Source organism: Sturnira hondurensis, unplaced genomic scaffold (assembly GCF_014824575.4).
Source record: "Sturnira hondurensis isolate 20B ecotype Veracruz unplaced genomic scaffold, ASM1482457v3 Scaffold0013559, whole genome shotgun sequence".
NCBI lineage: Eukaryota > Metazoa > Chordata > Mammalia > Chiroptera > Phyllostomidae > Sturnira > Sturnira hondurensis.
In genome coordinates, this window is record NW_028086190.1 from 3653160 (window position 1) to 3678541 (window position 25382).

General features: G+C 34.9%; 1 protein-coding gene across 1 annotated transcript in view; it reads right to left on the bottom strand.

The window, feature by feature from the left end:
- The window catches only part of CNTLN (centlein), a 289299-nt gene that overhangs the window by 58432 nt on the left and 205485 nt on the right, over positions 1-25382 (bottom strand). The window contains exons 16-18 of the mRNA XM_037061920.1: positions 24469-24649; positions 20654-20747; positions 20335-20558 (exon numbers count right to left, since the gene is read on the bottom strand). Of these exons, the coding sequence (XP_036917815.1) occupies positions 20335-20558; positions 20654-20747; positions 24469-24649 (499 nt within the window). The remainder of the gene's footprint in view (positions 1-20334; positions 20559-20653; positions 20748-24468; positions 24650-25382) is intronic.

Consider the following 25382-nt stretch of genomic DNA (forward strand, 5'->3'; position numbering starts at 1 on the left):
TGTTTGAATCTGATAAAAGTTACTCATACCACTTAAAATGGGATTCTTGTCATTAAAAACTATTATGTGTGAAAATTAGTAAAAAAATTACCTTTCATGGCATAGAGCAGAAATTTCCTTTAAAGGAATAAGAGATTCACAAAGCCTGGACTTAGAGTATATTATTCAAACTATTTCTCATGTTATTTTAAAAAGCCCCCTTTTATTAAATTTATTGAGGTGACACTTGTTAACAAAACTATACAGGTTTCAGGTACACACTCTAGGACACATTGGCTGTACACTGTGCTGTGTGTTTACCACCCCAAGTCATGAGCCATGTCTCCATCCCAAGTCATGTCTCAATCCATCACCATTTATCCCCTTACAACCTCCTCTGTCTACCCTCATCCCCCACCCTGGCTATTACTCTTATCACACTACTGTTCCTGTCCCTGAGTTCTTTCTCTTTTTCTTTTTTTGCTCAATCCCTTCACCCTCCTATCCTGCCCTGCCCCTACAGCTGTCAGCCTGCTTTCTATGAGTCAGTCTCTATTTTGCATGTTAGTTTATTTTGTTCATTAAATCCCACATATGAGTGAATCATATGGTATTTGTCTTTCTCTGACCGGCTGACTTCACTTAGCATAATATTCTCCAGACCCATCCAGGCTGTTGCAAAGGGTAAGATTTCCTTCTTTTTTTTAGCTGAGCAGTATTCCATTGTGTAAATGTACCACGCAGCCTTTTTATCTACTCATCAACTTATGGGCACTTGGGCTGGTTCCAAATCCTGGCTATTGTAAATAATGCTGCACTGAACATAGGGATACATATACACTTTTGAATTAGTGTTTTGGGTTTCTTCGAATAAATTCCCAGAAGTAGAATCAAAGTCCCCTCTTTTTTTTAACACAAAATTTTTACACAGAAACTTCTTCCATTATCCTTCACTTCATTTTCAATTTAGAACTATCTTTGGTTTATCATTTTTTCAAGTACTAAGGCTTGACTTAACAGAGTGCTCACCCAGCACATTATCTGGATCTCCATCAGTTGTACTATGATTCATACAGATCTGTAAGAAGAAAGTAGTCTGGAGTTTTTTATTTTTATTAATGCAGTTGGTGTCTCTGCTTTTTTCCTGTATCAGTGATTCTCAAAGAGTACATATTGCTTAGATATGTATTTTGGAAATTAGTGGGGGCACTTTTGAGTGACACTGAAGTGAGGGAGAGCCAGGAACACTAGGTAATTCGATTCACCCATCAGAAACTGCCTGTACCCCACATGACTCTAAATTTCCTGCCAATTATTCATGTAGATGAAAAATATGCATATAATGAACCTAAATCCTACCTAAAAACTACATACAAACTGAGTATTTTTTCCTGTAGCCCTAAAAACTTATAAACCATGTAAATTAAGGGGTCTAGTATAAGGAAAGGATGTTACCACATAGCTAGTAACTGTAACCATGGATAAAGCTAGTCTAAGCAGAAGAGATGTGAGATAAAGAGAAACATTAAAGATATTAGAACATCTGGTTCCAGTTATCACTATTCTTCCAAAGTCTATCTCTTTAGTTCATCCTTTGATTTTGTGAGCTTTTTAAAAGTTATATTAGTTTGACTTCAGTTTCTATTACTTGCTGAGTTCTGCTAAAAAAGCATCTTAAGAAATATCGAAGGATCTCTTCTCAGTTGTCCTATTTTCAAATCCCTTATGGCATTTGCCCCTGTTGACCGATCATTCTTTTTCTTTTAAAAACCGTTCCCTCCCTGTTCTTGTGTTACAGCACTCTCCCACCTTCTCCTTCACTGACTCCCCTTCTGTTCATGCACCAGATACTCCCCCCAACTTATGTCTTGCTGCAAAGATTTGCTCCACCTTGAGCATTCTTTCTCTGGGGTAATGGTATCAATTGGTTTCTTCCTTCATTTTTATGAAACACTTCAAATATGCAAAAGATAAATAAAGGAAAATATAACGAACACCCATATATCAACCACTCAGCAAAGACAATGGCTACCAATACACTCGAAGCCCATGAATCCCTCATCTGACTCATCAGAAATAATCATTATCCTGAATACCTTTGATGTTTATAATTCCCTTACATTTCCTTACACTTTTAACACATTTATGTATTTCCAATAAGCACAATTTTAAGACATTCCCTTTTTCATATTTTAACATCTCTAAGTTTTATATTTAAATGCCCTACTGCTCACATGTAGCCTCACTTCAGTGACAAATTACCACTTGGTTACAATGATAAGCTGTCATTTATTTTAGACCCTCAGTATTTACATTTTTCTTTTCTCTTTTTTTGCAAGTTCTGATGTACCTTTACAAGGCTTTTGCTATATTTTACCCAAAATTCTTCTTATACTTTTTCATATGAGGTTCCCATCCAAAATATTTAGCATTTTATATTTTCACAAATGCACTCCATAATCTACTTTCTAGTCACTTTAATTAGAATCCTGGCAGATGTCTTAAATATTTCACTTTTTTAAAACCTTCCCATGTATGACTGGTCATCAAACTCTATTATACCATTGGAAAATAATCTTGGTTTTTCCCTCTTTCTACTTCTACTAGTATTATCTAGATACTTAATCATCTTTTGCCTCAATATTTAACCAATCTCTTATCTAGTTGTTTACATTTAATCTCTATTTTCTCAAACTGGAGTCTCAGTCCTCACTTTACATCACTCACACCTCACTTTACACCTTAGCACTTCTAAAAACTAGCGAAATGCAGGGACCACCCCCAGATATTGACTTCATCGGTGTAGGGTAGAGTCTTGGGCATAGATATTTTTAAAAGCTACCTAAGTGAGATAACATGCAGTTCGGATTGAGAACTACAGCTATACCAGATTACTCACTATTTTCAACAAACCACATTTAAAATTGATGCCTTTTAAAACTTTCCATCTTCTAATGGCTTTGTTCCACACACACAACTTTCGAAATCAACCAAATTTTTAAAATAGATTTTATTTATTTATCTTTAGAGGGGAAGGGAAGGAGAGAGGGAGAGAAATATCAATGTATGGTTGCCTCTGCCAAGGACACACAATGTGTCCCCTGCCAGGAACTGGCCTGCAACCCAGGCATGTGCCCTGGCTGGGAATCGAACTGCGATACTCTGGTTTGCAGGCCCATGCTCAATCCACTGAGCTACACCAGCCAGGACAAAATCAATCAAATTTTAAGTCTAAGGCCAAATGTCACCTTCTTCAAATGCCTTACTAAATAATGACAGCAATAAATGCCTGTCTATTCCATATACTACATGTCCATAGTAGATTTTACACACACGCACACACAGCAATCATGGTACATGTATCTCAATGTCTTTGTATTGTGATTCTCATGTCTAACTCCCCTATTAGTATCTTATATAGGACAAAGATCATTTTAATTTGTTGTGGGAGAGCCTATTATTGGAGTGCTTTATATATGTTATATGCATTAAACTACACTGAATTGCAGCAAACATAATACATATCTATCCAGGTTGAAACCAAACTCTAAAATATACGCCTATTTAAATCTAATAATCCCACAGTGAGAGAAATGTTATAATTTGTCACTTCTAGGTATGTTGCTTTCTAATGAGACATACTTACCCGGATGTATATTGATGCAAAGAATGAAACCATTGCTAGGAATATATTATGTAAGAATATAGGAAAATACAATGGCGCAATATATTATAATACTGTCCATTATAAATAGAAAAAATACTGTGCAGTATATTATAACTGTTCATTATAAGCATGAAATCAAATTTCTGACTACTCTTATTTAGGTCATACTTTCTTAATATTTTCATTGGTAAGCTCACAAGTGCATCTGAAAACAGAGGGTGAGTATGATTTTATGGTACAGAGACTTCTAAGTGATAATTGTTTCTTACAAAGTCTAATATAAGACACAGACATTCTGTTAACAAATATCACTCAGTTCACCTAGAAGATAGGACGTAGGAATAAGACAGTCAGGTCCAATTCCACATGGATTCTCAGCTCAGATCCTGGTTTTTGCACAGTTTACCTTGTGAACATGATCCAAGTGACATTTCACAAATTCCTGGATAAATGTTGCTACACTCTGCTAGGAGAGAGACAGGCTATGTCATGCACAGATCAATAATAGCACTGTGTTTCATCAGCTTCAAAATCAAAAGTGCTTCATCTGGCAAAAGCCATGGCCCTAGAGAATCTGACATATATAAACTAAATACTCTCTAAGAAATGTATATATACTACACAAGCTTTTGGGGTAAAATAAAAGAAAATTCTGGAGAGAGTTCTCCAGGTCATATTTTGTAAAGCATTCTTTCTCTTACTTTTGAAAATACTGCCATGCCTCCTTTTGTGACACTAAACTTGGGGAATGCATATAAAGGAACAACTCTGGGGTGACAGAAGGAGTGCCACTCTCTCCTTTCAGATGACTGATAGGGCCATTGTGCAAATCAGAGTCCAGAAAACGAAATGCCTGTAGGAACCAGAAAGGTAGCGCAAATAAGTGATGTGGGCCTAGTAGTTTGTGACCAACAGGAGATGGTTTGTCTCATTTTCCTTGAAAGCACCACACCACTTTACTAACTTTCATATCAAATTCCTACTTTCAACACTTTCATGACACTATTTATCTGTTAGCTGGTTTGTCAACTTTCTAGTCAGGTTCTTTCAGTGTCAACAATGCCTTCACTACTTTAATGTGAATGAATATTCACTCTTGATCTATATGTATGGATTGCTCTTCCATACATAGTATATATGGAACCTGCTCTTCCATTTCTAACTCTCAAATTGATTCTCTAGTTCCTTCTCACAAAAGCCTATAGAATACTTTCACTTGTGTATCAAATTACTGCCTTAAATTTACTACATTACAACAGAATTCTTTTTTTATGTTAATCTTAAAAGAAGATAAAGGCTCTGGGAAATGTTGCATGCAGCAAATGATACACAAACCAGGCTTTGAGTGATATGCTGGATTTAGAAAAATGTAAAGAGGAAGGTTCTTGACATAGAAAATATTTTTTTAATCTTGATAAAGAATACACATTATCATATAAGTGACTTGGTAAAAACTACTCAATAAGTCAAGCTCCATCCTTTTATTGAGAATTTACTATATCCTCGATTATAAAAGATTCTGTAATTACACTTATCAAAGAAGTATAGCATGTGCCTTTTTGCCCTTAAAGAGCTAATTAGCTACTAGATACAACAAAACTAACAAATGTTAAACTTTAAAACTATTAAATGCAAAATTGAATTTCAAATAGCTTACAAAAGTAGAAAGATTATGGAGTTAGGATCAACAAATAGATGTAGCCCTGGCTGGTGTGGCTCAGTGGATTGAGTGCGGGCCTGCAAACCAAAGGGTTACCAGTTCGATTCCCAGTCAGGGCACATGCCTATATTGCAGGCTAGGTCCCCAGTGGGGGATGTGTGAGAGGCAACCACTCATTGATGTTCCTCCCCCTCTTTCTCTCTCCCTTTCCCTCTTTCTAAAATTAAATAAATAAAATCTTTTTTTAAAAGACAGAGAGATGTAGATTATAACTCTAGAGCTACCAAATTAGCCTGACCTTGGGCAATTTATTTCAATTATTTAAACCTTAATTACATCATATATATGAGGATCATATCTTACCAATAAGGTAAAAAATGGGCCTAGTAGTCACTGAACAAATGCTAGCTGACATTGTTTTGTGATAGGCAGTAGAGTGTGGGGCTTAGGAGTATAAGTTCTGGAATCACACTGCCTGGATTAATCCCCAGAGCTAACACTTACAAGTTCTATGACTTTGGACATGTTATTCTCTCTGCCTCAGTTTCTCCACATGTATAAAAGGATCAGACAGAGTATCTATCTCTTTGAATCACTGTTTTGGTTAATTAATTAACACAGGTTAATCACTTAGAGGAATACCTAAAACATAAATCCACAAAAAGCATTGGCTAAGATTTGAAAGAATGAATGCATCAGCATAGACAACATTAATGACAGTTTTCTAGAAGAGGGATATTTTGTCATGGCACTGGGGTTCCATGTGGGGGAAACAGAGGACTGTAACAATAGGTTAGTTGGGCAGATCATGTAAAATCTTTAAAAATATGCTGAGTAGTTTGGCCTTGAAATGGTCATACATGGTAATGAATTGTATGTTCTCTAAGTACATAATGAAATCCACATTCTAGCAAAATTACTCTGGCAACAGGACGCGGGAAGCAATAAAGAAGAGACTAGAGAAGCCAGCTAGACGAATATTACAGTACACAAAGAAAGGGAGATAAATACCAGTTGGTAGTAGGAATAAAAATTAAAGAAGAAAAAAATAGGATTTGGCTGCCGATTTGACTTAAGGGTAAAAGTATGTATAAAGAAGAGTCAAGGATGATTCTGAGGAAACACTTTAGAAGAAGATATGGTTCAAGGAAATTTATTTTCTTTTGTTTTATTTTGTTTGGAACATGATGAGTCCATGATAATAGAGAACTAAAGACATAAATCCTTCTATAGTAACCTATTAACAATTCTTCAGTCTATCATGGGAAACTTATGTTTTAAGAAAAAAGCTTTATATATTGGCATCATTGAAAAAGACTTAAAAGAAGATAAATAAGGTGTTGCCACTATGAATCCTCCTTTGTATATTTTTATTGCATAATTCCATGTTTGGTTCATATATTAAATTTTAAGCACATTAATTTTAATCATTATTACCAAGTAAAGTTAAACATTTTCACTTCTGGCCAAGATGGAGGTGTAGGTAGACATGCTGTGCCTCCTCACACAACCAAAAGAAAGACAACAACAACTTAGAAACAAAAGAACAACCACACTGACAGAAAATTGAACTGTATGGAAGTCGACAACCAAGAAGTTAGAGTAGACACATCCATCTGACAGGTAGGAGGGGTGGAGTCGGGTGTCCAGGCTGAGAGGTCCCACAGCAAAAAGAGTGCTGGCTGGCAGACCCTGGGCACAGGGCAGCAGCTGGCGGACCCGGGTGTGAAAGGCGGCAGTGGGCAGACCCAGTGAAGCAGTGGATTGTGGAAGGACGTAGCATGCAAGGTGGCTGGCAGAACTGGGTGGTTCCACATTCCTGAGCAGATAAACCAGATGAAATTGAGGAGCGAGACAGACAGTGCAACCCAGGGCCCCAGCACCAGGAATTAAAGCCTAAAAGCACCAACTGAAAACACTTGTGGGGGTTGAGGTACCAGAAGAAACTCCCAGCCTCACAGGAGAGTTCATCGGAGAGACCTACAGGGTCCTGGAATGTACACGAGCCCACCCACCTGGGAATCAGTGCCCAAAGGGCCCAGTTTGCTTGGGGAAGTGGAGGAAGTGACTGAAATCCAGCAGAGAGTGAAGCAAGTGCCATTGTTCCCTATTGGACCAATCCCCCACATTCAGCATCCAAACCCAGAGACTGGGTTGAGCTACCCCTGGAGAACACCTAAGGCTCCACCCCTCACTACACAACAGGCATGTCAAGACAAAAAAAAAAGGCCCAAATAAAAGAATAGATCAAATCTCCAGAAAAAAATACAACTAAGTGATGAAGATATGACAAGCCTATCAGATGCACAGTTCAAAGCACTGGTGATCAGGACACTCACAGAATTGGTTGAATTTGGTCGCAAATTAGGTGAAAAAATGAAGGCTACACAGAAAAAAAGTGAAATAAAGAAAAATGTACAGGAAACCAATACTGATGGAAAGAAAACTGGGACTCAAATCAATGGAGTGGACCAGAAGGAAGAAAGAAACAACCAAACAGAAAAGAAGGAAGAAACAAGAATTCAAAAAAAAAATGAGGAGAGGCTTGGGAACCTCCAGGACATCTTTAAACATTCCAGCATCTGAATTATAGCGGTACCAGAGAGAGAAGAGGAAGAGCAACAAGTAGAAAACTTATTTGAACAAATAATAAAGGAGAACCTCCCCAATCTGGCAAAGGAAATAGACTTCCAGGAAGTCTAGGAAGCTCAGAGAAGCCCAAAGTAGTTCGACTAAAGGAGGAACACACCAAGGCACATCACAATTACATTAGCCAAGATTAAAATGAAGGAGAGAATTCTAGAAACAGCTAAAGATAAGGAGATAGTTACCTACAAACGAGTTCCCATCAGCCTCTCAGCTGATTTCTCAAAAGAAACCTTGCACGCAAGAAGGGGCTAGAGAGAAGTATTCCAAGTCATGAAAGGCAAGGACCTACATCCAAGATTGCTCTATCCAGCAAAGCTTTCATTTAGAATGGAAGGGCAGATAAGTGCTTCTCAGATAAGGTCAAGTTCAAGGAGTTCATGATCACCAAGCCCTTATTATATGAAATGTTAAAAGGACTTATCTAAGAAAAAGAAGATAAAAAAACATGTACAGTAAAGTGACAGCAAACTCAAAATTACTAATAACCACACCTAAAACAAAAACAAATTAAGCAAACAACTAGAACAGGAACAGAACCACAGAAATGGAGATCACAGGGAGGGTTAGCAACACGGGAATAGGAGGAGAAGAGAGGGGGAAAAGGTACAGAGAATAAATAGCACAGATAGCAGGTAGAAAATACACAGTGGGAGGGTAAGAATAGTATGGGAAATGTAGAAGCTAAAGAACTTATAAGTATGACCCATGGACATGAACTAAAGGCGGGGAATGTGGGTGGGAAGGCATATGCATGGTGGAGGGGAGTAAAGGGGGAAAGTGGGACAGCTGTAATAGCACAACAATAGAACATATTTTTTACAAAATTTTATTAAGTATTTTTAGCATATAAAAATCCAGAACCAAGCATCTAGATCTGAAGATATTTATAGATTTCTCTATTTTCAAATAATCTATGATAATAAATGTGCACTTCCTCAAATCTTACAAAAAAGGCAAGAGTAAAATAATAAATATATTATTTTATTTAAATAAAATAAATGTTATTTATGTAATGTTATTTATGTTATTAAAATAATGTTATTTAAAAGTAAATAACAAAGAACATAATAGTTATAGTTTTTAATTCATTTTATCTATACAATATTTTGATTCTAGAACAGTAAAATAAATTTCCTTCCCTCTAATAATTCTGTATCCTTTTTAAAAAAAGATTTTATTTAGTTTTAGAGAGAGTAAAAGGGATAGAGAAAAAGAGAGAGAGAAACATTGTAGTGAGAGGGATTTTGTAGAAATTTAGAGATACATAGCATATCTACCTCTTAAAATCTATTTTGATATTTTAAAACAGAAAAATTAATAAAATAACTCATATGAATAAACAATATAGATTATTCTGCTTAGTCTAAATGAATTATTACCAGAGAACTTTTTAAAGAATAAATTTTACACTGTAAAATTTCATAAACATTTACATCTGATATCTATCAGTTGATATCTATATTATTTACTACCTAACATAAAACATTCAAAAGGTTTTCTAAAAGGTGCATTTATGGGCAAAGCTTCATTTTCTTTTTTATTATGGATTCTGGTAGTTTGTTTCTGTGAGTCAATGCTATTTATGTCTGCATGTTGAGACACAGACACATACATATTTGACTATAAAGAAGCTTCCATGGTCATAATACACTTAACTAGTACTACTGGAACAAAAACGGATGACATTTACATCTTGTTATTCTGAAGATTTGGGACTCATTTTCCACACTTCAGATGAATTAAGAGTTAAGTCTCTTAACTCAAAGAACTAAGCATTCCAAACTGGAAAAGCTGGTCATTATTATTAGGTTAACATATTTCTATTCCCTGTTCATTTTTGCAATAAAAAATTGAATATATTGGGGAAAGAAAATATACTGTCTTAATTAGAGACTAATTTTAAGAAATTAACTTTAAATATATTTTACCTTGTCAAGGTTAATAATAATTGAAGTTAAGTGCTTCATGTAATAGTAGGTTCTTTACATATCTAAAAATGTTACATCACTTTTATATTTTACCATAACATGTGTTGCCTAATAAATTATATTGGCAGTAGACTTTATTAATTTGAATAAGAATTTTATTGGTTTATTCTGTTACCAATGAATGTAATATCAGCAAAATTCATTCTGCTCCTATTTCTACTACCAGCCTTTTATTTTACTATTTAAAAAACCAACATTTTTTAAAAAAGGATTATTAAGATACAAATTCACATAACACATTATTCATCCACTTAAAGTATACAGATCAATGTTTTTAGTGTATTCACAGATATGTTCAACTATGTCCAAAGTCAATTTTAGAACATTTTCTATCACTTTACAAAGAAACCCGTATACTTTAGTCATCACTCCCATATTCTTCTGTCCCTCCCAGTCTGAAGCATTTACTAATCTCCTTTCTGTCTCTACAGATTTGCTTATTATGTATATTTCATCTAAGTAGAATCACATATGTGTTCTTCTGTGACTTGCTTTTTTCACTGGGTTTTAAGGTTCATCCATATTGTAAAACATATCCATACTTCATTATTCTTTTGTGGTTTAACAATACTCTTATATGTACATATCATAATTTATTTATCCATTCCTTAATTAATGGGCATGTAGGTTGGGCATTTATACCTTTTGGCTATTATTAATAATGCAGCTATGAACACTACTACCTTAACACTTACTATCTCCTTGTACAGAGCCTCATGGTAAGAGATAGGTAAGAGCCTAGGTTTCCTCATTTCTTTCCTGAGCATGATGCTCACAGCTCTATGAATGCATGTGTCCTCCAGATTTCCAGGAATCTGGGAATCAGGTCAGAGCCTTTCAAAACTTTTATGGACGTCTCATTCACTAGTTCTTCCTTCTAAGCTACTTAGTTAATATATCTATTGACCTAAACTAGAAACTATTACCTCAGGCAGATTAAAGTTAAAACATTTGCCTGTAATTGTTTTTGATAATACCATCTCCTCACCACCACTTCCTCCTCTCCTCCAGGAATAAGGCAGTTCCCACGGAAACAGATCAGAATCCTCTTTTTAAATGGGGTCTTCCAGGGAACCATCAAACAGGTCAAATGATGACAATTATCTGGGAATAGGGCTTAAAGGTGTTCCAGCTCCACTGTGCTTTTTTCTGGAAGCTTCCAAGTTACATGGGTGCATAGACCATCATATTTCCCAGGCTACTGCTGAGCTGGGAGAATGGGGGATGGAACTAAAACAAATTAAAATGCCACAAATTTCCTGTTCTAATTTAGATTCAGCTGTTTTGTTTTGTTTTGCTTTGCTTTGTTTTTAATGAACACTCCCTAGACTGTTGCAAGGGTTTGGTTAATTTCCAGAGTTTCAGGGAGGAATGTAAGTGTTCCCCAACATGCACAAATTCTCAATAAAATGCCTTATAGTTTTCATGTAAAATACTTTTATTTGATTTTTCAATCATTTTAATAAGAAAGTCAATCTTCAATCATTTATTTAATCTTTTTATTACACATTTTCAATTACCATTTAGTTCCCTCATTTTATTCAATAAGGGATTATAAACTTGCAACTTTGAGTCATCAGTTAATTGCCTTAAGAATATCACATTAACCCTTAGAAAATCAGATTATCCACCCATCATTATGAAAATGATGATTTCCTGACTATTTTTGCATGTTTTTTTATTATTTTTACAGGGGAGTAAAGTTTCAAAGTTCTTGCATTAATAGTGATACTATTATAAAATATGGGAAATTTTGAAAACATGCTAAGTGAAACAAGCCAGACACAAAGCCCACAAAGTATATGACTCCATCTATACGAAATGTCTAGAATAGGCAAAACACATAGATGAATGGTTGCTTAGGGCTTGGAGAGATGGGAGAATGGAAGGATGATAGCTAAAAGGTACAGGGTCTATTTTTGAGGTTATAAAATGTTCTAAAATTGATTTTGGTGATAGTCATATAACTTTTTCAGCATTATAATAACCACTGAATTAAATGAGAGAATTGTATGGCATGTGAATTATTTCTCACCAATTACAAAAAAAAATAAGAGTGGATGATTTCAAAACTTCACTCTCAATAACTGGATATGAATGTGTTCAACACCATTATTAACTACTGAACCCATATACAAGGTCTATCTGGAAAAAATCCAGCAATCATTAATATAACGAGAACTGCTTATATGACATAAATGTAACTTGGCAGCCAGGAAGAGGGGACTGAAATGCTCAGGCATAAACAATGACAACTTCACTGTACAAGTCCATGGGGGGGCGGTAGATGCCATTGAGTGAGTATGTGTACTGTGTGGCCGTCACATTCAAAATAACTGAGAATATCCAAAATAGGAGAGGACACTATACTAACCTTCTCCCAGGAGCAATCTGGAATTACAACTAAATTGTGGAGAAACCACCCAAAATAAACAACTGAGCATAGAGGGAGAGACACTTTATAGCCAAGGACAAACAGAAGAAATAGCGTCACCACAATGTGACTGGTAAGGAATGCAGAGGAGGTGCAAGAGGGCTGACTGGACTCCCACAGGTGGCTGGTGAAGTGCTGGAAGAATATTTCAGCAGCCAGGGTGGTCCCCTTGAGAAGTGTAGGGTCTAAATCCCAAGCTGGACTCCCAAGCCTACAGCACTAGAGCCTGTAAAGTACCCAGATAACATCCATCTGCGAAAATCTGGATGAGAAAATCAGGATTTCTCTCTGCCAGGGCCAGAGAGCTGGAGCCTCAGAGATTCTTTGAAATGGTCAATGTATAAAATTTCATTTGCAGCCCATTACCCTGGGCTCTGGCAAAGGGAAGGGAGAGAGAACTAGAGATTTTTGAGATGAAACTGGGGCTGGTGGCTTTGGGGAGAGAATTGAGAGAGCAGCTGCCATGATCCTGGTGTTGAGTCATTCCCCATACTGCAGGAGCCATCTTGCTCAGGCAGACCACCCCCCTCCAAGTGGCATCAGCCTTGAGGGAAGCAATAGCCTTGCCCACAGAAATTACTATGCCCCAGTCTGGTGCTTAAGCCTGGATGCTGATTACAGAGTGACTATATGAACAGTTGAAGGAGTCAACCACAGATGTTCGATCCCTGGTAGTCTTGAACAGGCTGCCTAAGGTCAGATTGGGACACTATCTGACATCACCAGAGGTGGATTCAGAAAGAAAAAATGGTGGTAAATACTAGATTCTACCAAGATGAAATCCATCCTGGTCTTCATGATTTGTGATATTTTCTCTCCTGCAGTTTTTTAACATTCATCTCCTGTCCTTCAAGTTTATGGATATTAAATTACTAGATTTTATATTATAGTTTATTTTAAACTCATATTGTGCTCCTCCCTTCTTTCCTCTTCTTATTTTCACTTTAAATTCATTTTCTCTCTTGTTACAACTTGCGTCCATTCCATACTCTTACTATATCTCCCACCTCCAGCCTCTCAAAACCATTTTTCTTGTCATTGGTCATCTCATATTCTTCTTCCCTCTCTTAAAATACCTGTGTTCTCTTTCCACCTTTACCGATCTTTGCTCATTTGTTGCAAAGAGGGCAGTTGTTGTTGCATTTCTTCAATTTTATCTCTAGATCTTCACTATTTTGGTATTTCAAATCTCAAGTTTTACTAGTCCCCTCTTCTACTCCATTCTACCTTCCTCTTGCTCTTTCTATTTTTGTCTGTCTCAAATTTTAATGATTCCCTGTCTTAGCCTGGTTTTTGTTCCTCACTCTTGGTATTCCTTCTCCCTCAATCATCTCAAAAACGACTTCCCTTCCCTCTCAACATCTCTTAAGCTCCCCCCCCCCCATTCCCATTGTACCTATATTAGTCTTAGCTCATTTGTTGTTGATAGTGCTGTGGTGGGTCTTTTGCCCCAATTTAATTCCTATTTTTAGAAACTTATTTACTTTTTCTTCCTTTTACTTTCTTTCTCACTTGATTTTCTTTTAACATTTCTGTTTAACCTAATACTATACAGTTCCATTCTCTTGCTCCATTCCATCTTCTTCATTCCTTTTTAAAATTTACGATGTAAATTTTACTTTCTTTCACTCTTCACCTTGCTCTGATTTCCTACTCTTACTTTTCTTCCTCCATCTACCCTCTCAACATCATTTTATTTTCAGTTAGTCATCACATATGTTTTCCCTTTCTATAACAGTTTTAATATCTTTACACCTTATATATACTGGCTCATTTTCTGTTGATAGTGTAATTGTGGGTGGGGGTTATTTTTGTGGTTGTGGGTTTGTTTCCTGAGCTGTTTGGTTTTGTTCTGGCATTACCTGCACAACAGCATACAAGACATGGTGGGCAGAGTGACTCTCAGTCAGTCAGCTAGAGGGAAGGACCCACCAGAGAATGACCAAAGAACAATCAAAACCCAATTACAACCAGAGATCCAACATAAACAGCATAAAGGGCATCCCAAGAGCATCAAGTTCAATAGATTAAGGAGACTGTACCACTGAATCCCACAGATTTCCTACCACAGAAATTCATGCTTCAAAGAAAGGGAGTCAAAGCAGATCGATCTAAGAAGCAGAAACAAACCAGAAAAGTTTCCCCTAAAATGGGAGTGTTAAATGAAATGGAGTCAAGTAAACTTTCACACACTGAGTTGAAAATAATGGTTATATGAAAACTCAGTGAGCTCAGTGAGAACTACAAAGAACTACAGGAAGCTACAAGGAACTTACTGTGAATTACATCAGCATGAAAAAGGCCATGGGAACTATCAGTAAGAGCCAGGAGGAAATGAAGAATACAATTTCTCTACAATTTTTCTCTACAAGAACACAGTAGAGAGAATTAAAAGCAGGCTCAATGAAGCGGAGGATTTAGTCAACAAGGGAGGATAAGGTAGGAAAAAATTCCCAGACAGAGTAACAAAATGAAAAAAGCCTCAAAAAGAATGAAGAGGAGTTAAAGGAGGGCAACACAATGTAAAACATAATAATATCTGTACCACAGAAATATCAGAAGGAGAAGAAGATGAGCAAGGCAAAGAAAACCTGTTTGAAAAAGTAATGACAGAAGACATCCCTAACTTGATGAGGGAAAAGAATTATACAAGACCAGGAAATATAGAGGGTCCTAGTCGGGATGAATCAAAGAGGCTCACTCCAAGATATGTCATAATAAAAATGCCAAAATTTAAAGATGAACAGAGAATATTATAGTTAGCAGAAGGAAGGAAATAATCAAGACCAGAGAAGATTTAAATGACATAGAGACTAAAAAAACATTTAAAAGGATCAATAAATCCAGGAGCTGTTTCTTTGAAAAGATAAACAAAATGGACAAGCCCTTAAGCAGACTCAACAAGAAAAAAAGAGAGAGTACCCAAATAAATAAAATCAGAAATTAAAAGGAGAAATTACAACCAATACCACAGAAATACAAAGGATTATAAGAAATTACTACGAACAACTATATGTCAAACAATTTGACGACCGGGCTAAATGAACAAATATCTAGAAACATAATCTTCCAAAACTGAAATAAGAAGAAGCAGAAAGCCTGAAAAGAACAATAACAACTAGTTAAACTGAAGCAATAATCAAACAACTCCTGCCACACAAAAGCTGTGAACCAGACAGCTTCAAAGTCAAATTTGACCAGTCAAAGAACTACCACTGATCCTTCACAAACTATTCCAAAAAATTCAATGCAAGGCAGTTTCCCAAATTCTTTTTATGAGGTCAGTATTATCCTAATCCTGAAACCAGGCAAAGACACAATAAAGAGAGAAAACTACAGGCCAATATTGCTGATGAATATAGATGTTAAAATCCTCAATGAAATATTGGCAAACCAGATTCAACAATATATTAAAAAGATCATATATCATGATCATGTGGGATTCATCCCAGCGATGCAACAATGGTACAATATTTGCAAATCAATAAACATAATACACCACATAAACAAAAAGAGACAAAAATCACATGATTTTATAAATGGATGCTGAAAAAGCATTTGATAAAGTATAGCACCCATTTCTCATAAAAATGCTTGACAAAATGGGAATATAGAGAGTACATCTCAACATTATAAAGGTCATATATGAGAAACCTACAGACAACATCATACTCAATGGGCAAAATCTAGAAGCTTTCCCACTAAGATCAGGAACAGGACAGAAATGTCCACTTTCAGCACTTTTATTCAATATAGTATTGGACGTTCTAGCCACAGTAATCAGACAAAAAATAGATACAAAAGGCATCCAAATTGAACAGGAGGAAGTAAAACTGTCACTATTTGCAGACATGATAGTCTAAATAGAAAAATCTTATAGGATCACCCCCAAAACTATTCAACCTAAAAAGTGAATTCAGCAAAGCAGCAGTATACCAAGTCAATATTCAGAAATTGAAAGCATTTTTGTATACTAACAATGAAATATCAGAAACAGAAACTAGGAAAAAAATCCCATGTACTAAATAAAGAACCAAAGAATAAACTTAACCAAGGAGGCAAAAGACCTGTACTCAAAAAACTACAGAACACTGAAAAAACTGAGGAAGATACAAAGACATGGAAGTATATACCCTGTTCATGGATTGCAAGAATCAACATCATTAAAATGTCCATATTACCCAAAGCAATCTATAGATTCAATGTGATCCCTATTAAAAAAACAATGACATATTACACCCATTTAGAACAAATATTTCAAAAATTTATATGGAACCAAAAATGACCTCAAATAGCTGCAGCAATCTTGAGAAAGAAGAACAAAGTAGGAGGGATTACAATACCTGATACCAAACTACACTACAAGGACACTGTAATCAAAGCAGTCTGACACTGGCATAAGAACAGACACATAGACTAATGGAACAGAACAGAGAGTCCAGAAATAAACCCATGTATCTATGAATAATTAATATTTGACAAAGGGGGCAGAATCATAAAATGGAGTTAAAATTGCCTCTTCAATAAATGGTGCTGCGAAAACTGGGATAGTACATGCAAAAAATGAAACTCAACCATCAACTTACACCATACACCAGAATAAACTCAAAATGGATAAAAGGCTTAAACATAAGCCATGACACCATAAAAGTCCTAGAAGAGCACATAGGCAGCAAAATTTCAGATATCCCACGCAGCAATATTTTTGCTGATACATTGTCTAGGGTAAGGGAAATAGAGGAAAGAATAAACAAATGGGACTACATCAAGTTAAAAAGCTTCTGTACAGCTAAAGAAAACATCATCAAAATGAAAAGGGGAGCCCTGGCTGGTGTGGGTCAGTGGATTGAGCAACAGCCTGCAAACCAAAGGGCCACTGGTTTGATTTCCAGTCAGGTCACATGCCCAGGTTGTAGCCCAGGTTCCCAATAGGGGATCCATGAGAGGCAACCATACATTAATGTTCCTCTCCCTCTCTTTCTCATTTTCTTCCCCTCTGCCCCAAAATAAAATAAATAAAATCTTTTTTTTAAAGGAAAAGGGAACCAACCATCTGGGAAAACATGTTTGCCAATGATATCTCAACAAGGGTTTGATCTCCAAAATATATGACTTACATTACTCCAAATAAAGAACTTACATTACTCAAGGCCAGGAAGACAATCAGATTATAAAATGGGCAAAGGGCTTAAACGGGCACTTCTCCAAGGAGAACATACACAGGGCCCACAGGCATATGAAAGGATGCTCAGCATCACTAGCCATCAGAAAGATGCATATTAAAATTGCAATGAGATACCACTTCACACAAGTCAAAATGGCCACCATTAACAAATCAACAAACCACAAGTGCTGGTGAGGTTGTGGAAAAACGGGACCCTAGTGCACTATTGGTTGGAATGCAGACTGGTGCAGCCACTGTGGAAAATAGTATGGAATTACCTCAAAACACTAAAAGTGGGACTGCCTTTTGATCCAGTGATTCTACTGCTGGGATTATACCCCAAGCATCCTGAAAAACCAATTCAAAAGAACCTATGTACCCCTATGTTCATAGCAGCATCATTATAATAGCCAAGTGTTAGAAACAGCCTAAGTGCCCATGGATAAATGAGTAGATAAAAAAACTATGGTACATTTATACAATGGAGTACTATGCAGCAGATAGAAAAAAGGAGCTCCTACCCTTGGAAACAGCATAGATGGATCTGGAGAGCATTATGCTAAGTGAAATAAGCCAGGAGGCAAAAGAGAAATACCATATGATCTCACTGATAAGTGAACCTAATCAATAAAACAAACAAATGAGCAAAATAGAACCAGAGGCATGGAAATAAGGCACAGACTGACAAGGGACCAGAGGGGTTGGGGAGAGTTAAGAGAGGAAAGAAGGGAAAGGGCCTAGTTAAAGAACATGTATGAATGACACATGGACAAGGACAGAAGGATGGGGATTGACTGTGGGAGTGTCGGGGTGGGTGGAGCAGGAGGAGTAACATGGGGAAATTGGGAGTATTGTAACAGAAAAACAATTAAAAATAAATAAAAAGAAAGAATAAATTAAGAAAAAACAAAAAGATTGAGCAGGTAGAGCAATGAATCTGCACCAGATTTGCCAGAAGCTTAAACAATCCTCCACAGACACTATTTGGTAGACCCAGAAGGCTGCAGCTGTGGGCACCTGGCGATTGGCAGCCTCTTAGACAATGTGCCCACCCATGCATCATGTCTCGTGTGGTTTTTTGGCAAAACATCAAATCACCCAGGTGACTCAGTTCCCCTACAGCACAGATTGGGCACCCTGACTTCTGGCTTTTCCCAAAACATAAATCACCTTTGAAAGAAAAGAGATTTCAGACCATACATAAGATTCAGGAAAATGTGACAGGACAGCTGATGGCAATTGGGAGAACTGTGTGGGGTCCCAACGTGCCTAGTTTGAGGGGAACTGAGGCATCACTGTCCTATGTACAATGTTTCTTGTATCGTACATCTTCTTCAGTAAATGTCTCTATTTTTCATATTACATGGCTGGATACCTTCTGGACAGACCTCCTATATATGGAACAGGGATCAGGTTTGGGTATAAGGCTACCTTGGAGTAAAGCCAAAACACTTCTTATTAGTATAACAAGTATAACATTAAGAGTGTTATAGTTAAAACTATTTTGAATATGATTTGAATCAAATCACTAGATACTAGAAGTAAAGAATTTAAGTAATGGGTTGGCCAAAAAGTTCATTTTTTTCCCTGTAAGATGGCTCTAGTAGCATTCAGCTGTCTTTACCTCATCCTAAACAATTTTATTATACTGTGATGGCTGTCATATCCGTGTGCATTCAAAAACTTATCAAAATTGGTGAATTTTGTTTAGACATTTTAATATTGAAAATGGAAGAAAATACACATTTTCAGTATATTATGCTTTATTATTTCAAAGAAGGTAAAAACACAACTGAAACACAGAAAAAAACTTGTGCAGTGTGTGGAGAAGGTGCTGTGACTGACTGTATCAAAACTGGTTATGAAGTTTCAAGCTGGAGATATCTCAGTAGACGACACTCCACGGTCGGGTAGCCTAGTTGAAGCTGACAGCAATCAAATTGAGACATTAATTGAGAACAATCACATTATACCACATGGGAGAGAGCCAAGATCCAAATCAATAAAGTTATTGGTGAAAATGAAAAATATGTCTTTTATTTTACAGAAAAAAACATACAAACTTTTGGCCAACCCAATATCATTACAAAATTTCTGTAATTGTGCTTTAAAATTTTTTATTCTAAAAATATTTGAAAGACTTCTATGTAAAACAACAAATATCCAAAATTCATTCTTTATACAAACAAATACCTTTAGGAATGAAGACTTAAAAATGTTTTCATTTGCTCTAGGTAAAAATTATGATAACCAGCACTAAGGTATAATATGTCCAAAAATTGTTACAGAAAACTCAATTCACCTGAATTAAAGAAGTACACATAAGTTATAGGAACACATTAATATAGATATTTATATTAAAACCTTCACATTTTAAATTAGTAATTGCAAATAGAGACTGAGGCAATTACCAATCAATAATGTGATTTACAAGTATAATGATAAGTTCAAAGTTTTATACATGGGCAAATGGGCACACAATATGCATTTATGGAGCCTATATTTAAAATAAGGTCTGATGCAGTATCAAACTGCTAAGATTAGAAAAACTAAGTCAAACAGATATGCTAATGAAGTGTTCTTGTCTTTTTGATCTGGAGTTCCCTCCCTCATAAAATTTGTTTGTTAATATGACCATATTTTAAAAAATCTAGCTATTAAAATATTAGTTAGCAGTGTCTGGAAATTATTTTTGTACTCATAGACACATCTAACACAAATATGAACCAAAAAACACATGTAAAATGAAAATATGTACTTTTATAATACAATCTATTTCAGGGTTCCCTTTACCTTTATCGTCTGCCTGCTTGTCTGAAATCGTTGATCAGATACTTGCTGCTGACGAAGAAGCTTTTCATTGACTTCTTTATATTCTTTAACAGATAATTCTGCTGCCTTCTTGGCATTCTGAAGTACACTGATTTGTTGTTGCAAAGATATAATTCTTTCTCGTAATAAAACGGTATTGCTACTTGTTTTCTGCACAGTTACATTTTTCCATTTTTCTCTGTTAACTGAGAAAATGTAACTGTTAGAAAAATAATGTTCATAATGCTTTAAAAATTACATAAAATTACAAAGATACTGTTAATTACATACACATTCTTACCTCTGGTAGGAACTGATGTATGTGAACTCTTCTGAATATTACCATTCTTTTTTTGAAAAGTTGGCTTTTTGACATTCTTGTAATAAAAGTAATCCTACATTTAAAGATTTCATAAAAATTAGATTCTTACTCAATAACAACATCAAGTGAACCAACATGATGAATAATATTGCTTCACTTAAAATATATTTATTTATGCAGTTAAAATGTTTAGACAATAAAATTCTACAATTGATACCAAGAACTCATAAATGAACATAATATGTACACTAAAGTTGACCTATAAGGCAAAAGATATAAATACAAAATTAATCCCCAAAGTAGTAGTAATTTAGCCTAGGGATTACATAGAACCCTAGGGGTAACTACAATAAAAGCAACAAAAATAAAATATCTAATAACCTATTCTCTGGGAATCTAAGTCCTTTTCTCAAATACTGTTCTCTATTGCATGGAGACTGATGAATCCCTTCTGACAAATAAAGCTAAAATGGTACTGATGATAATAAAGTAAGTTTTCTTGAAGCTGCATGTTTTCCTAATGACATTCCAATGTACTAAAGTTAAATAAAATAAATCTATGTTGACTTTTGTTCCAAAACATCTTACCAATTTCAAAAAGCTTTCCCAAAGCAAAATTTTAAGTAGGAATACGTTTCAAAATATTATAAATCCTAATAAAAATATGGTCTTATTTATGACTATTGTCTGAGAAACAGAAACAATAACAATCTAGAAAACTCTTCAATTTTTTTTTCAAAAATCCTAATTCAGGAGTAAATAAATAATTATAATAAAAATAGAAAAAATAAATTTGACCCAATGGTACTTTGACAATGAGCCCTATATTTTACATTGAGGGATATATAAATTATATATAAGGCATGGCTCTGAAGTAATAAAACTGATTTCTTAACGCAAATACCAGAAACCCCTATCTAAGATAACATTTTCCTTTGAAGTAATTACTTTCCTTTAAACTAACTTTCATTTCTTAAAATATTCTTGAAATGTCTCATTAGAACATGTCTTCTGAACCAGTATATAAGATATATTTTTAAAAGTTTCATTGCTTTAGTAAGATTCAATTAATACTTAAGTGCTATTACTGAGTGCTATAAAAAGATCCAAAACATAATTGCCTAAATTAAATATTAGTCACCAGACTTGGTTTCAAATAAATTACACCTAAAACAAAAAAGCACTAGACTTCCTTTTTCAGTGTTAACTGACTAGAAATTCAGGAAAATTCTCATACTTTGAAAGAAGTATCGTTAAAGTGTCTTAGTAACATGGAGAGATTCTGGGGCCAAAAATGAGGTGAAAGCAGGAATCAAGAGATGAGTGACCAACAAAGTGCCCAATAAAATACAGAACAATTGATAACCTGGTGACCTTGAAATTCCATTTAAACAGCAACACAGAATACCAGATAACAGGAAAGAAAGCCTAGGTCCCATACCAAGATGTGAAGTTTAAGGTCACAAAGTTAGGACATTGTGTGTATCAACAGTTTCTACCTTTTGTATCACCGAGTACTATTCCATGATGTGAATGTATCACTGTTTAATCATCCAGCTAATAAAGAAAATTTTTATTGTTGTATTTTGGGCTAGTATAAATAAAGCTATTATGATCATTCACCACAGGTTTTGGGGGTAAATATAAATTTTCATTTTTGTGGGATAAGTGTCCAAGGGTCAGATAGCTGGCTTGTATACTGTGTATAATTTATTAGGTTTTCAAAAGAAACTGCCAGCTGCTTCCCAGAGTGCTGTACCACTTCACATTCACACCAGAATGTATGACAGACCCAGTGTTACTACATCCTTGCCAGCATTTGGAGTGTCACTATTTTCTTTATTTTAGCTGTTCTGATGGATTTGCATCTCATCAGTGTCTTAATCTGTATTTCCCTAGTTATTAATGATGTTGAACACCTTTATATATGTGTCCTTATTTGTTATTCATATATCCTTTTTGTTGAAATGTCTGTTCATATTACTTGTCCATTTTCTAATTGGATTGTTTTATTTTCTACTGTTGACAGCATTAGAATTAAGATGTTCTATTCCTCAAAAGATTATATTAAGAGCCTTGAAGAGGTACAGTATGGAGTACTACAATGTATATAAGCAGCCAAAGGCTCATATATAGCATATATAAAAACTCATAAAAATGAATAAGAAAAATAGACAACTCATTTTTTAAATGCACAAAGACTTAAAGAGGCAATTTACTAAAGAATTCCATATGGTAAATAATCATGAGAAAGTACTCAACACTATTAGTAATCACAAAAATATAAATTCAACCCATAATAATATACCTCAACATATATACAAAAGGGGCTCAGATGAGAAATATTAACATACCAATTACTGATTAGGAATAGTAAAAATTTTCATAGTGTGTTGAAAGATACAACAAATTGATACAATGCTCAGAAAACACCATTGTCAATTAAAATCTTAGAAAAACTTAATCTAAGGTGCAGTAATTCCACCCCTCGTATTTCATTACAGAAATGCCCAGACTTATTCAACAGAAGACATGTATAAGAATACTCATTGCAACATTATTTGCAGGAAATCCAAACTGAAGAAACCCAATATTCAGCAGTAGAATGTATAAATTGAGGTACAGTCAGACAATGAAGTACAATAAACAACAATAAAAGTAAACTCCATATAATATTGAACAAAAGAAGCCAGATACAAAAGAAGATATATACTGTATAGAATCTATAAAATTCAAAAACAGGCAAAATTTAACCATAATTTTAAAAGAGATAAAATTATAAAGAAATGGAGTTAGTGATTAAAGTTAAAATAATGTTTATCTTTGGAGTTAGTGAGAAGTTCTGTATTTTCAAAACAAAATTGCTACAATTTGGTCAATGTTTCTTTTTTCTGACTGCAAACAATATACATAGATTTATTCAAAGTAGTTTATTCCATATTCTCTTATATAAATAGAATTAGGAGTTATTTTTTATTGCAAACCCATGCTACACATAAATGACTACAACTAAGGAAAATTCCCAACCAAGTAAAATGTGGAAAAATAGAAGCTTTTCCAAAATCTATCTATTTACCATTCATTCAGTGAATTAGCAGGCACTTAGCATATAATTTTTCATCTGAACTTTATTCTGGTGGTAACTAAAATACACTTTTGTCATCCTCGATCTTTTTCTTCCAAAGTCCTTGCCAGACCTCAAAAATTAAACACTTCTGGATTTGATTTTAAAATAACACTATAGGTTAATTAAAAGATGATTTTTTACAACAAAATTATCTTTCCTCTGTTTTTCTCATTTATGCTGAACAGGTAAATCTCTTGGTGACATGATATCTACACAGTAAGAATTAATAACTAAGTTGTTTAGAAGCATTACATTTTTTAAGATTTGAAACATATTGGAAAATTAGGTAAATACTAGAAATTTATAGATTTAGTTAAATAATTTTACTATCACAAAGACTAATAAAAAACCAGTATTTTCCACAGTTGGTATATTTCACATACCTGAAAAAATGAGCTTATTATCACCTTTAAACTTCTTGGCTGAAATATAAATACCTTAATATTTATATTTAGGAGAATATTTTTTTATTTCCATGTTATCTATACAAAAATAGTGACAAATTAGAGTTGAAAAATATTAAGAAGTGTGTATTTGCACTGCAAATATCAAAGAAAGATTCACTTGTTAAGAATTCAAATTAAATCCCTAGCAACAAAATTTGATTTGTTACAAAGATAAGATAAAATTAAAAACATAGCTTAGAATTACGCAAACTATGTCATACCTTTGGGGGTTTGCCACCTGTATTTGAATATATTTGTGCTACTCTTTTTCCCTGCACTTGGCTGTCTTCTGTTTGATGACCTTCTTTCTGGTCTCTCTTATCTTCTACAGGGCTTATTTTCTGAGATGTTTCTACAACAACTGTTCCCAAATTTTGAGAGATCTGAGTTTCAGAATCACTGCTTTTGAGGAAAAAAGTGGGAGACACAAAACCCAAGAAGAAGAGTTGTTAAATATAGACTCTTTTAAGTTCAAAATTAAATAATAGTATGGCACATGCTGCGTACAAAACTGTGAATTTAATTCGAGCACTTACTGGTTTTCAGCGGTAAGAAAGAGAATTAATCTACATGTTGCAAAATTATAAAATTTCATCAAGAAATTAGATTATCTACTTGAACAAGAATTAAATTAAAAAATTATTTTAAAAAAGAAATTAGATTATGTAGAATCAAACGTAAAGGAGCATCACTTTTCCGGTATTTTTACTAAATGCTAACTCAGCAAGCACAAGCTTTAACAGCTGTAGGGGTGGAGTACTCACTCCTTACCGAACCAGGGCGGAAAGCTTCAACACTTCTATCATAGTTCTCCCTCACTCTAGGACAAAATTTGAATCCCTGTGGCTTTCACCCATTTATTTACCCCAGTTTCCTCTCTTAGGGCCATTCATCATTCAATAAAGTACTTGTTAAGCAACAGCCATGTGCCAGGCACTTTGCTAGACATTAGAGATAAAGTAGTAAGTAAATAAAGTAGATAAAAATCCCTGCTGTCATATAGCTTTCATCCTAGTGGGATGAGGGGGGACAGGTAACAAACAAACAGGAAGTAAAATAACAGTATGTTAATAGTATGTATTAAAAAGAAAACCTAAAGCAAGGAAGATTACAAATGCTGAGGTTGAGCAGAACA